The sequence below is a fragment of the Trichosurus vulpecula genome, chromosome 1 (assembly GCF_011100635.1).
Source record: "Trichosurus vulpecula isolate mTriVul1 chromosome 1, mTriVul1.pri, whole genome shotgun sequence".
In the NCBI taxonomy this organism is placed as follows: Eukaryota; Metazoa; Chordata; class Mammalia; order Diprotodontia; family Phalangeridae; genus Trichosurus; species Trichosurus vulpecula.
In genome coordinates, this window is record NC_050573.1 from 139,845,646 (window position 1) to 139,858,754 (window position 13,109).

General features: G+C 39.7%; 1 protein-coding gene across 1 annotated transcript; it reads left to right on the plus strand.

Moving 5' to 3' along the window:
* The first annotated feature begins 11,072 nt into the window (after positions 1 to 11,072).
* On the plus strand, positions 11,073 to 12,723 carry LOC118842664 (sorting and assembly machinery component 50 homolog). Its single transcript, XM_036750090.1, has one exon. It carries the CDS (start codon positions 11,160 to 11,162, stop codon positions 12,567 to 12,569), a length of 1,410 nt encoding a protein of 469 aa, XP_036605985.1. The 5' UTR covers positions 11,073 to 11,159; the 3' UTR covers positions 12,570 to 12,723.
* Positions 12,724 to 13,109: the final 386 nt, after the last annotated feature.

A 13,109-nucleotide genomic window follows, 5' to 3' on the forward strand; every position in this document is an offset into this window, starting at 1 on the left:
AAGGCTCCCTAGGGTTTGTGAAATAGCTGGTGGGGGTAGAGGAGAGTTGAGAGCCAGCCTTCAAAGGCCTAAGCTTGTTGCATCAGGAATTTAAAGGAGAGGCTTCCAGTTTTCTGAGGCCACTTGAGATGGGGCTGCTTCCTAAAAACTTTCCTAGAGAAAATGTACTCATTTATCCTCTATCAAGGAAAAATTAACAATGCCCCTACAAAATAACAAATGTGTTATCAGTGGGGATGTTTATATCTTTTAGAAGAAGGTATCCTCAATGGCAGAACAAACTGCTTATCCCTACAGTCACACCTTTTACCCATACGTGATTTTGTGTAGAGTATATTCTCTCCACCTGTGCATACTACAACTTCTCTTGGCTTAATAAACAATCTTTGCAAACTATTGTGACTGAAAAATGAATCACTGTGGCTGGACTTGTGATGTCTGTCAGAACTTAGCCAGGCCGGGTTTTGATTGAGAGACATATCTGAAGCCTTTCTATCCCAGTAGGATTAACCAGAACCTGCATTCAGGTTTGCATAGCCATTGAGAATCAATATATATATGGATTCTCATATCATATATATATATATGTATATATATGTATATATATATGAATTTGGTGCTAGCATTTCCTATTCTTTCAATCTCTTCCAAGCATTCTTCATTCTGACTTCCCACTTCATGAGTCAACTGAAACCACTTTCTCTAAAGTCACCAGTGATTGCTTAATTGCTAAATCTAACAACTTTTTCTCAACCCTCATCTTTCTTGACCTATCTGAAGCACCTGCCACTCTTGATGATCTCCCCAATATTCTCTCTTCTCTAGGCTTTTATAGCATGCTTTTTCACTTCTCTTCTTACCAGTGTGACTACTTCTCAGATTCTGTCATCAGATTTTTGTCCATATAATGCCCACTATTTTTTTTCTCTTTTCTTTCTATATCTGCTCACTTAGTGATCTTGTCAGCTCCCATGGGCTCAATTATCATGGCTGTGCAGATTCCCAGATCTCTATGACTACTTCTAGTCTCTCTCCCTCACTTAAATTTGAGCAGCCTATTGGACATTTGGAACTGAAACACCCAGAGGCATCTCAAACACAGCATGTCCAAAACATAACTCATTGTCTTTCCCCTCAAATTCATCCTTCTTTGAAACTTCCCTGTTGCTGTCAAGGATGCCACTCTCCCTCCAGTCAACAACATTCACAATCTCAGTATCTTCCTTGATTCCTTACTTTTATTGATTCCGTATTCACATTTCCAATCAGTGGTCAAATGTCATTTCTTTCTCTGAAATATCTTGACTATATCTCCTTCTTTCCATTCATATAGTTGCTACTCTCGTAAGACCCAAATCACGCCTTGCCTGTGCTATTGCAATAGGTTTATAATTGTTCTACCTCTAGTCCATAAGTTCCAAAGGCGCCCTACCATTTCTTCTATTATTTCAATTGTGTAAGAGGTTCTCAAGTGAGCAAAGTCCCCCTATCAATGCAGGCTGGTACTTAATGTATAGCCTTATGGAGTTGACTAGGGTGTTAATTAGGGTAATACAGCAATCATGTATCATAGGCAAGACTTGAACCCAGTAGTTCCACTACAAACAGCTGTCTACATAATAGGAACTTAATAAATGTTTTTTGATTGATTGATCACTTTTATGTAAGATGAGGCATCAGAGTCATAATAAAAATTGAAGCATATGTAACAAATTAAGGTTTGCAAAATGCTTTACCAGCATTATTGAATTTGATCCTCACAACAATGATGACAAAAGACACTACAGATATCATTATCTTTATCTTCATTTTCCAAATGAGGAAACTGAGGTTCATAGCTTAAGGGACTTGCCTAGAGTCACACAGTAAGTGGTGTTGGAAGTGGGATTTGAACCAATTTTTTTGTTTTTTGCAGGGGGGAAGGCAGGGCAATTGGGGTTAAGTGACTTGCCCAAGGTCACACAGCTAGTGTGTCAAGTGTCTGAGGCTGGATTTGAACTCAGGTCTTCCTGACTCCAGGGCCGGTGTTCTACTCACTGCACCACCTAGCTGCACCTGAACCAACTTTTTTGTCCCAATTCCAGCTTTAGCTTTCTACCTACTATACCGTATACAGTAGGAGTTTTATGAATGTGTTCTACTAAAGCCTCCCCCCCAAAAAAGGCTAGACTCAACATAATAATTAAACCTCAGATTTTTAAAAATTGCTAACATAGCAAAAGAAAAAAAAACCTAGAAATACTGAAGGCATTTCTTAGCAATGTCTATTTGATGGCAGATCATCTTCATTTTTTTCCTGTATATATACATATTTATTTAATTTTAGTTCTCAACATTCACTTTTACAGGATTTTGAGTTCTAATTTTTTCCCTCCCTCTCTCCCCTCCCCCTCCCCAAGACAGCAAGCAATCTGATGTAGGATATACATGTACAATCATATTAATTATATTTCTACTTTAGTCGTATTGTGAAAGAAGAATCAGAACAAAAAGGAAAACAAGATAGAAAAAAAACAACAAAAGTGAAAATAGTATGCTTTGATCTGTATTCAGACTCCGCAGTTCTTTCTCTGGATATGGATAGCATTTTCCATCATGAGTCTTTTGGAATTGTCTTAGATCATTGTATTGCTGAGAAGAACTAAGTCTATCAACATTGGTCATCATACAATGTTGCTGTTACTGTGCACTGTGTTCTCCTGGTTCTGCTCACTTCACTCAGCATCAGTTCATTAAGTCTTTCCAGGCTTTTCTGAAGTCCTCCTGCTCATCATTTCTTTTAGCAAAATAGTATTCCTTTACATTCATATACCACAACTTGTTCAGCCATTCCCCAATTTATGGGCATTCCTTCAATTGCTAATACTTTGCCACCACAAAAAGAGCTGCTATAAATATTTTTGTACATGTGGGTCCTTTTCCCTTATGCTCTCTTTGGGATACAGACCTAGTAGTGGTACTGCTGAACCGAAGGGTATGCACAGTTTTGTAGTCTTTTGAGCATAGTTCCAAATTGCTCTCCAGAATGATTGGATGATCATCTTCATTTTTGAAGGCACATAGCGTACTTGTCTAGGAAGTAGTCAGTCCTATTGTAGTTTGCTCTTTTCAGACCACATCTGGGATATAGTTCCACAGTTTGGAAAGGAAGTGATAAAATAGTGAGCACCCAGAGGAGGTGATGAAAGGCCTTGATAATCTGCCATATAAGAATCATTGATAAGTTGAAAAAGCTAGAAATGCTTAGACTAGAGAGAAGAAGAGGGCTCATGGAGACATACTCTCTGCATTCAAGTATTTGAGGGACTTTCATGTGAAAAAGGGATCAGACTCATTCTGGCAGAACTAGGAAAAATGGGTGGATGTAGCAAAGCACACAATTTCAGCAACATGTAAGAAAAAAAAAACTTCCTAATAATCAGAGTTATTCAAAAAAAGAATTCAAAACCCACATGGAGTGGGTTTCTCTCAAAGGATGTCTTCAAGCAAGGGTCAGAGGACCACTGATGCTGTAGAACAGATTTATTTTCAGATATGGTTTGGAATGGGCAGTCTCTGAAGTTCCTCAACTCTGAGATTCTATGGATTATGTCACATTATTTATTACTATGAGAGACAGCCTGGTGTAACAGACAAAGAAATGATTAGTTGGGACTACAAGTTCAAGTTCTGACATGGAGAAATGTTATCTGTGTCATACTGTCTATGGGCGAGTCACTTAAAGTTCTCAGTGACTCAGGAAACTAAGAATAGTGCTATAAATGAGTTAACAGATGTGCTTTGATAGGAGTTTCTGTATCATGGCATTCCCCACACACCAATAAAAGTGTGTGTCCAAAACAAAATAATTCTAATGGTGATAAGTAACCTATTGTGATCTAGGTTTGCCAATGTAGAATACTCTTTGGGACAAATTGTCTGTCGTGGAATAATAGATAGTACTAGAAGAGACCTTAGAGATCATCTTCCTCCCTTTCCTCCACCCCATTTTTTGTAGATGAGAGAGCTAGGAATCAGACAGGTTAATTGACTTGCCTAAGGTCACACAGTTAGTGAGGAGAAGAGCCTGGATTTAAGCTCAGATGCGTTGACTCTAAAATCAATACTCTCTCCATGACACTGTCCCCTCCCTCTGGCCTCCTCTGCTCAGCTGTCTCGTGCTTTATGTTTGGAATTTTGTTTTGCACCTGCTAGAAGGCCAAGTTTCATCAAAACAAGACTAAAGCCAAATGAATGGAGTTAAAATGCATTGTAATATACTGTCCCTCTTGTTAAACCTCTATCTCTCACTGCCTCTGACTGCTGGGGCTCTCCAGCCTGTTTACCACTTCACTGACTTCTGAATGGGATCTTTACTTGCCCAATTTTGCTCTGAAACTTTTCATTTATAGGTGTTGTGATAGACATTGGAGATAGGTGGCATTTCTTCCATCTTTTGGTAGGCCCTGCTGAATGGTGTTACATTCAAAGGTTAGATTACTTGTCGAAAGGTGGCTTTGATATTCCAGATTTGCTGGGGTTTTTTTTGTTTGTTTTTGTTTTTAATGCAGAGAAAAGAACAGAAGCTAGGCCCAAAGGAATCCTGAACAAGCAGGACAGCTTTGAAATTTATGTGATGATGTGGTTATAGACTTAGAAAAGCAAGCTGTACATAAGAGACATCCAAAGCTTTGTGTACAATCCTTGCCCCCAATCCCGCACAACCCATTCTGTGTTCTTTTTATTTGGTGTTTGTTAAGTTCTAAAGAAAAAATGAAATTTTTAAAAAATCGACAGAAACCACATTCATTGGCTTGTTCTACTTTCCCCAGTTGAAAGAAAACAAGTGTTATTTTATTCACAACTGAAACATAGATGTTTCAAGGAGTGAAGAACAGATTGAAAACTCACCATACCAGTATGCCTTTTTAATGAAACAGACAGAATCCTAAGACTGGGATATGTAAAATATTCTGGAAAATAACTGTATACTTTTCTCAGGTAGAGATTTTCCTACACCCATTTCATTGTCAGTAGCTCTTTCCAACTTTTTTTTTTGGAGGAGTGGGGGTGAGTTTGGGTGTGGGGGTGGGGGTGGAGACAGGTGGTTAGTATGCTTTGTTGGAACCAGTGCTGGATTTAGAATGAGGACCTGGCTTCAAACCTCCTCTCGGACACTTAGTAACTCTGTGAAATTGGGTAAGTCTTGTAATGCCTCTGGTGTATCTGTCTCCTCATCTCTAAATTACAGCAGTTGAAATAAAATGAAGCTTGCTCCATTCCAGCTCCAAATTTACGGTCTGCAATCCTGCAACTCCCTGGGACGGTAGTCACATCAACAAAGAAACAAGACACGGCAGAATCATGTTTTATCAAGGCAGGATCTGGTGAGATCGATAGGGATCAGATGGGAGGTAATCCAGTTGCCAACTTGGTTCAAACCAATGGATCAGGCAAGAGGTTAAAGCTGGAGAACATGGTCATAGGAATAATATGGATGGATACTAAGAATTCAGAGACTATTTAATCTGCTGGTGTTCTCACAATCAGGGAGACAGCAGTTCATTAACTTTGAGAAAAGAAGTAAGCAGCTGCTGCTGATTGACATGATGAGGACATCAGCTCCTTTTATCTATCCTCTGAGGCTGGCTACAGGCAGCCTATAAAAGCCAGAAGATTCCCAAACCTTTGGAATTATGATTATAGTCTATCACATTATAACTAAGATGCTTGAGTTGTTTGTTTTGACAGTCTGGTGAAGCCTATGGACCCTTTTTTCAAAATATTGTTTTTAAATGCATAAAATAAAATCTATGATTACAAAAGAAACCAAGAATACTGATCATCAAAATATTTTTTTAAAGAAATGCATGAAAACCAGGTTAAGGAACCATGAATAATTCATAAAAGCAAGGATTAAAGCTGGGAGAAATCTTAGAGGTCATCTAGATTTTCCTCTTCATTTTACAGTTGAAGAAAGTGAGGCCCAGTAAGGTTAAGTGACTTGTCCAAGGTTAGAAGTAATAAGTATCAGAAGCAAGTCTTAAATCCAGGCCTTAAATTGTTCTGGTTTGCATATTGTGTAAGGTGACCCTTTCTTATGTGGAAATTTCTATTTGTTGATGGTGGTGTGGGTGGCAAAGGAAAATTTATATGAAAAACTAAAACCCCACAGCATTTGGACACAAAGTGTTCTGAGAGGATCTGGGGAAAATCTGCTTCTTAGAGGAAAGTACTGAGAGAAAATGAGAGAAAGCAGCCTTAGATAAAAAGGACTAAATGAAGGCAAAGATAACCAGAGTATATTCTCCCTTCCCCACCCCCCATCCGCCAGCAACTCATTGCCTTGACTGTTATGTGGACTTTGAGGGTGATAACTAGGAAACCCTGATGAATAGAGTTTTGGGGGTAACTGGGGAAAATTATACACTTCCTCTGTTGTGGGTCTAATAGAAATACAAATTTTTGGTTTTTTCACCCTAGTGTAATGGTGAATAACTTCAAACAACCAGATCTGCTTTGAGACAGGAGTCTGTAGCAATTAAAGACAGAAGTCAAATGCAAGAAGGAAAGGAAATCAGAGCTGAGACAGCAGAAACTGAGCAGTTTAGAACTGAGAAGAGATCTGAGCCTAGCCACAACCAGTTGAGCCCAAGAAACTGGCATTGCAGTTGGGGCCTTCTCTGATTGGAGGAAATCTCTGTTGTTTGAGGGTGCTGATTGGAGGAAAGAATGTCACTGAGGTTCAGTCAAGTCTTCGTGACCCTATTTGGGGTCTTCTGGACAAAGATATTAAGTGGTTTGCTATTTCCTTCTCCAGCTCATTTGACAGATGAGGAAGTGAGGCATATGAGGTTAAGTGACTTGCCCAGGGTCACCATGCTAGTAAGTGTCTAAGGCCACATTTGAACTCAGGAAGATAAGTCTTCCTAACTCCAGGCCCACATTCGATCCACTGTACCCCATAGCTGTCCAAAGAAAGAATACTTTGCTAATTTAAAGATCTGGAAGGGGAAAAATAGAGTCTAGGCTGCCCTGCTCTTTACTACTACTTATACTTTGAGAGGGGGAAACTCCTCAGAACCCAGTGAACTGATTTGAATAGCTCTGCAGATTGTAGACATGAGGAACTATTGTTTGTTTCTTTGTTTTGTTTGTTTTTCTGAGAAAGCTAATACTGCCTTTGAGCTTAGCTAAGGGAAAAGGCCTGAATTGCTCTTCAGACTCAAAACTTAGAGTCTCTTCTTTCATTAAAAGATCTTAACTCTTCTTCAGTGGACTGAAAGTAACAGCCAGCCTAGAGGAGGCTCTACCCAGAAGAGCAAGAGGTCAAGAAGAAAAGTGGCAGCATTTAAAAGCAATACAGACTGTTCTCTAAGGCTGCTGTTGGGTTTATAGGCCAGATCTGTGAGTTGCAGGGCACGTGGATTTCCCTACTCATAGGCATTACTGATAGGTTTATAAAAATTTGTTCCCAATCTCCTCCCCCAGAGACATTGTGTACATTGATGGGAGAAACGGATTATCACATTATGATTATTTTTGTTTTTGCTTTTTCCATTAATAAACACTTCATGATTAAGATTAAATGGTATCCCGTTCCAAATAACTAAAAATGCATAAAATATTTAAGAATCAATATAACAAAGTACACTTGATATTTGTATAAATTCAATTATACAATTCTCCTTAAAGAAACAAAGAATAACTTAAATAGCTGGAGTAATATGGAATGCTTATGACTGGATTAGGCCCATTTAATAAAATGACAATACTACATTACATATTTAATGCTACACCAGTCAAACTATCAAAGGGATACTTTACAAAACTGGATAACATGGTAATGAAATTCACTGAAGGAACAAAGATCTAAAATATCAAGCAAATAATACCGAAAAAAATGTAGACATGAAAAGGGAATAACACTTATGCTTCCAAAATTATATTACATAGCAGAAGTCCTCAAAATGATTTAGCTTTGGTTAAAATAGAGAAGCAGATCAATGGAACAGACTAGAAAAGGTAGAATCAGGAATAATGGAACTCAATAATGCTTGCTATATAGTAGGTGTTCAATAAATGCTTGTTGACTGACTGATAATAGCTTGTTTGATAAACCAGAAAACATAAATTATTTAGGAAAAAAACTTCTAATTTGATAAGAACTCCTAGAAACACCAGAAAAAAGAATGGCAGAAATTGGACCAACACCTACACCATATTCCACAATAAATTCAAAATGAGCACACAATATGGATATCAAAGATAAGTATTTTAAAATATTAAAAGAGAAAAAGATTATATAAATTTCACAGTTATAAATATGATATAGATCTTTTCTTGAACAAGAAACTGAGGCAATGTCAAATATATATATATATGTATATTTGATTACAAGAAATTAAAAAAAATTGCATAAACAAAATCAATTTATATAGGATAAGGATGAAAACAGTCAACTGGCAGAAATCTCTGTATCAAATATTTTTGATAATAGTTGGTTATCCAGGAAATATAGAAAACTAACAGAAATATGTAATGTTAAAAGTGCTTCAGTTCTTAAAAAGAATTACAAATTATTAATAAGCATACAAAAATGCTCCAAATTAGTAATAAGAGAAATGAAAATCAAAATAACCCTGATGTAGTACTTCACACCTAACAAATCAGCAAAGATGAGAAAAAATGGGAATATCAATGTTAGAAAGATTATGGAAAGATAGACACATTAAGGCACTTTTGGTGGAGTTGTGAATTAGCATGCCCATTATGGTGTTGGAATAACAACAGTAATAAAATAACAATAATAATAATAACAGCGACAATAATAACTAAGATTTCTCTAGGGCTTTCAAGGTTTGGAGAGCTCTTTATATAAGTCATCTTACTCAATCTTCACAACAAACCTGTGAGGTAGTTACCATTATTAATTTGCATTTTGCAGATAAGGAAACTAAGTCATGGTATAGGAATGTAATAGAATATTATCGCGTTGTAAGAAATGATGAACATGGCGAATATAGAAAAGTATGGAAGGACTTACATGAACTGACGGAAAGTGTAATGAGCAGAGCCAGATAAACCACCACACACACACACACACACACAGTTATTACACTGATGCAAATAGAAAGAACCATCATATAAAATAATACAAAAAAGTTTTGAATTAAAAAGAATAAGCTTGGCCCCAAAGAAGATATATGATAAGACACTTTCTCTCACACCTTTTCAAAGGTAGAGGGTCCATTTATATTGACTATCACTTGTAGCAGAGGTGGGGAACCTGCAGCCTCAAAGCCACATGTGACCCTTTAGGTCCTCAAGTGCAGCCCTTTGACTGAATCCAAACTTCATAGAACAACAGTTGGATTCAGTCAAAGAGCCGCACTTGAGGACCTAGAGGGCCACATGTGGCCTCGAGGCTTCAGGTTCCCCATACCTGGCCTATACGGTCAGAATTTTTAGATGTATTTATCAGTTTTGCTGATTTTTTTCTTTTTCTTTTTCTTTAATATTTGTTAAGAGATGACTCTCAGGAAGGATATACAGGAGGTTAAAAACAAAGGATATTACTAAAAATCTAATTTTTAAAAGAGGTAATTATGTCATACTGGCTGATTTGTTTAAATGATTAGTACACTGGTAGGCTCCCCCAAACCAGAACAAGCCCTAGGATCCTGAGATTTTATGACCTCTTCTTGTGGGGTATCATCTTTTTTTTTGGAAGGGGGAAGGCAGGGCAACTGGGGTTAAGTGACTTGCCCAAAGTCACGCAGCTAGTAAGTGTGTCAAGTGTCTGAGGCCACATTTGAACTCAGGTCCTCCTGACTCCAGGGCTCGAGCTCTACTCACTGCGCCACCTAGCTGCCACATCAGGGCATAATCTTAACCTACCAACTGAACATGCAGGGTTAACATGGCTAGTATATATCTGAGGTGGTAATTGAAGCCACGTCATTCTGTCTCTAAGGCCAGTATTCTAACTACTTAGAAAAGACTCACAATTCTCTCCTTGGGAACTATCTAGAGGAACGTATAGGATATGAAGCTTCTTGGATGAAAGATGCTACCTAAATGAACATTGCTATTATTTACTGAATGATGACTATAAATCTGTAGACATATCACAGCTAATCTACTACAGAAACATTACAATCAAGAAAGGTCCTGTAAAATGGTATTATTTTCCTTCCTTTTAAGGGAAATGAATGTAGAAAAATTCAGATGGAAACACCTGATCATGGCTCATGTGATTCTAACAGATTTCAGCTGACTGACAAATTCATATTAACAGTCCTAGGGAGTAAGGAAGGCCTGATGGATGAGTTATAATGTAGTAACTCACCTTGCTCAGCCTCATCAACAAAACTGCCAGTTAAATTCAAATCCCAGAATCTTTGTAATTGGAAGTGATGTGTGGAAGGGAAACATGCACACACACACACACACACATACATACACACACAGATACACACAACTTTATTCATAGATACTAAACTGAACTTTCTATTTATGGAGTTCAAAATGAAATCAATTTGCCTTCCTAACTGATTATATATGATAGGTAAAAGTCACAGTAAGAAATTAAATAGGAAATTCACCATCATGGTAGGAATTATACACAAAGGTGCATTTTCCTGACTAGAACCAGGCATCAATCCCTATGGATATCTGAAGGGGGAGATGGAATTATAGAAATCTCTATTAATATGAAGCCAACTATTTCACCAGCCAGGTCTAATTTATGGATACGATTTGATCATCACTTGTGGCTTTAAAAAATAATAAATGTAGTAATCAAACTCCAACAAAGAAATAAATTGGAAATTGACATCCGTTGTGTGAAACAAAACGAGGGCACAATTCTACTTATTTAGTCATCTCATAGGAAAATAAAGAAAACAATACATAATATACATAATAAGAGAATGTTTTCTTTCCTTCAGCTGAAATCTAAAAGGTACTTATCAGATATGCAGCCCCACAGTATCAGGAGTATATCTCCAAAAAGCAAGATTCTACTAATCCGAATAAAATCAACCCGGGGGCTGCGCGCGCCGCTCTGAGCTGAGGTCCCAGCGGAGGAGCAGCCCCGTGTGCCCGCCGCCACCCGCAGCCCCCCGGGCCTCCTCCGTGCACCGCGGGGCCGCCCGCGCCCTTCCCCGGGAGGCGCCATGGGCACCGTGCACGCGCGGAGCTTGGAGCCTCTTCCTGTCAGCGGGCCTGACTTTGGAGGTTTGGGAGATGAAGCTGAATTTGTGGAGGTCGAACCCGAAATCAAGCAGGAGGTCCTGGAAAACAAAGACGTGGTGGTCCAACACGTCCATTTCGATGGCCTGGGCAGGACCAAAGATGACATCATCATGTATGAAATTGGAGACGTCTTTAGGGCTAAAAATCTCATTGACGTGATGAGGAAGGCTCACGAAGCCCGTGAGAAGCTGCTCCGCCTCGGCATCTTTAGGCAGGTTGATGTTCTTACTGACACGTGCCAAGGTGACGACGCCCTCCCTAATGGCTTGGATGTCACCTTTGAAGTCACTGAACTGAGGCGGTTGACAGGCAGCTACAACACCATGGTGGGGAACAACGAAGGCAGCATGGTCCTTGGCCTCAAACTCCCCAATATCTTTGGCCGTGCAGAGAAGGTGACTTTTCAGTTCTCCTATGGAACAAAGGAAACTTCTTATGGCCTCTCCTTCTTCAAGCCACAGCCTGGAAACTTTGACAGGAACTTCTCTTTGAACCTGTATAAAGTCACTGGCCAGTTCCCATGGAGCTCCCTTCGTGAGACAGACAGAGGTGTGTCCGCCGAGTACAGCTTCCCCATATGGAAGACGAGCCACACCCTGAAGTGGGAGGCCGTGTGGCGAGAGCTGGGCTGTCTTGCGAGGACAGCGTCATTTGCTGTTCGAAAGGAGAGTGGACACTCTCTCAAATCATCTCTCTCGCACGCGATGGTCATTGATTCTCGGAACTCCTCCATCTTGCCGAGGAAGGGCGCTCTGTTGAAAGTGAACCAGGAGCTGGCCGGCTACACGGGCGGGGATGTGAGCTTCCTGAAAGAAGACTTTGAGCTTCAGCTGAATCAGCAGTTCCTCCTGGACACGGTTTTGTCGGCCTCCCTCTGGGGCGGGATGTTGGTGCCGATTGGGGAGAAGCCGTCAAGCATCGCCGATAGGTTCTGTCTCGGTGGTCCCACAAGCGTCCGGGGCTTCAGCATGTACAGCATTGGACCCCAGAGTGAAGGTGACTACCTGGGAGGAGAAGCCTACTGGGCCGGCGGCCTGCACCTCTATACACCACTGCCCTTCCGACCCGGCCAGGGTGGCTTTGGGGATCTCTTCCGGACCCATTTCTTCCTCAACGCAGGAAACCTTTGCAACCTAAACTATGGGGAAGGTCCAAAAGCTCATCTTCGTAAGCTAGCTGAATGTATCCGCTGGTCTTATGGTGCTGGAATCGTCCTCAGACTGGGCAACATTGCTCGCCTGGAGCTGAATTACTGCATCCCCATGGGTGTGCAGAGGGGCGACAGGATATGTGATGGTGTTCAGTTTGGAGCTGGGATAAGATTTCTGTAATTTTGAAGAAGGACCTGATCCTGTACAGCCACCCACAAAAGCTTTGGAATAAATCACTCACTGCTATCCACTCTTTTCTTACAGCCTCAATCTTTGTGTGATTATTTAACTGCAAACTTTACAGGAAACTACATTAATAAATTTTAAAAAATTAGCCTCCTCCAGTTAAAAAAAAAAAAAGAATAAAATCAACCCAAGTAATAAACATTTTATTAAGCCCTTACTATGTGCCAGGAACTGAATTAAGCATTGGTGATACAAAAAGAGGCAAAGGACAGTCCCTGCCCACAAAGAGCTTATAATCTAATGACTGGAGAAAAGATGCAAATACATATATACAAAGCAAGCTATATATAGGACAGGTAGGAAATAATTAACCAAATGTGGTGTTAATGTGATTAAAGATCTTCCCTGCCCATTTGATAGATCTCAGGTGAAGCTCCATTGGGGAAGTTCGTTTGTAGGCAGGCCCACAGTCTTTTGCTAACTAGATGTGAATCCTCAGGCTCACACCTTTTTGCTAATTAGGTGTGAAGCCCT

Bases quoted from the DNA above. Each gene is read 5' to 3' on its own strand.
- LOC118842664 (XM_036750090.1), top strand. From the start codon at position 11,160: ATGGGCACCGTGCACGCGCGGAGCTTGGAGCCTCTTCCTGTCAGCGGG.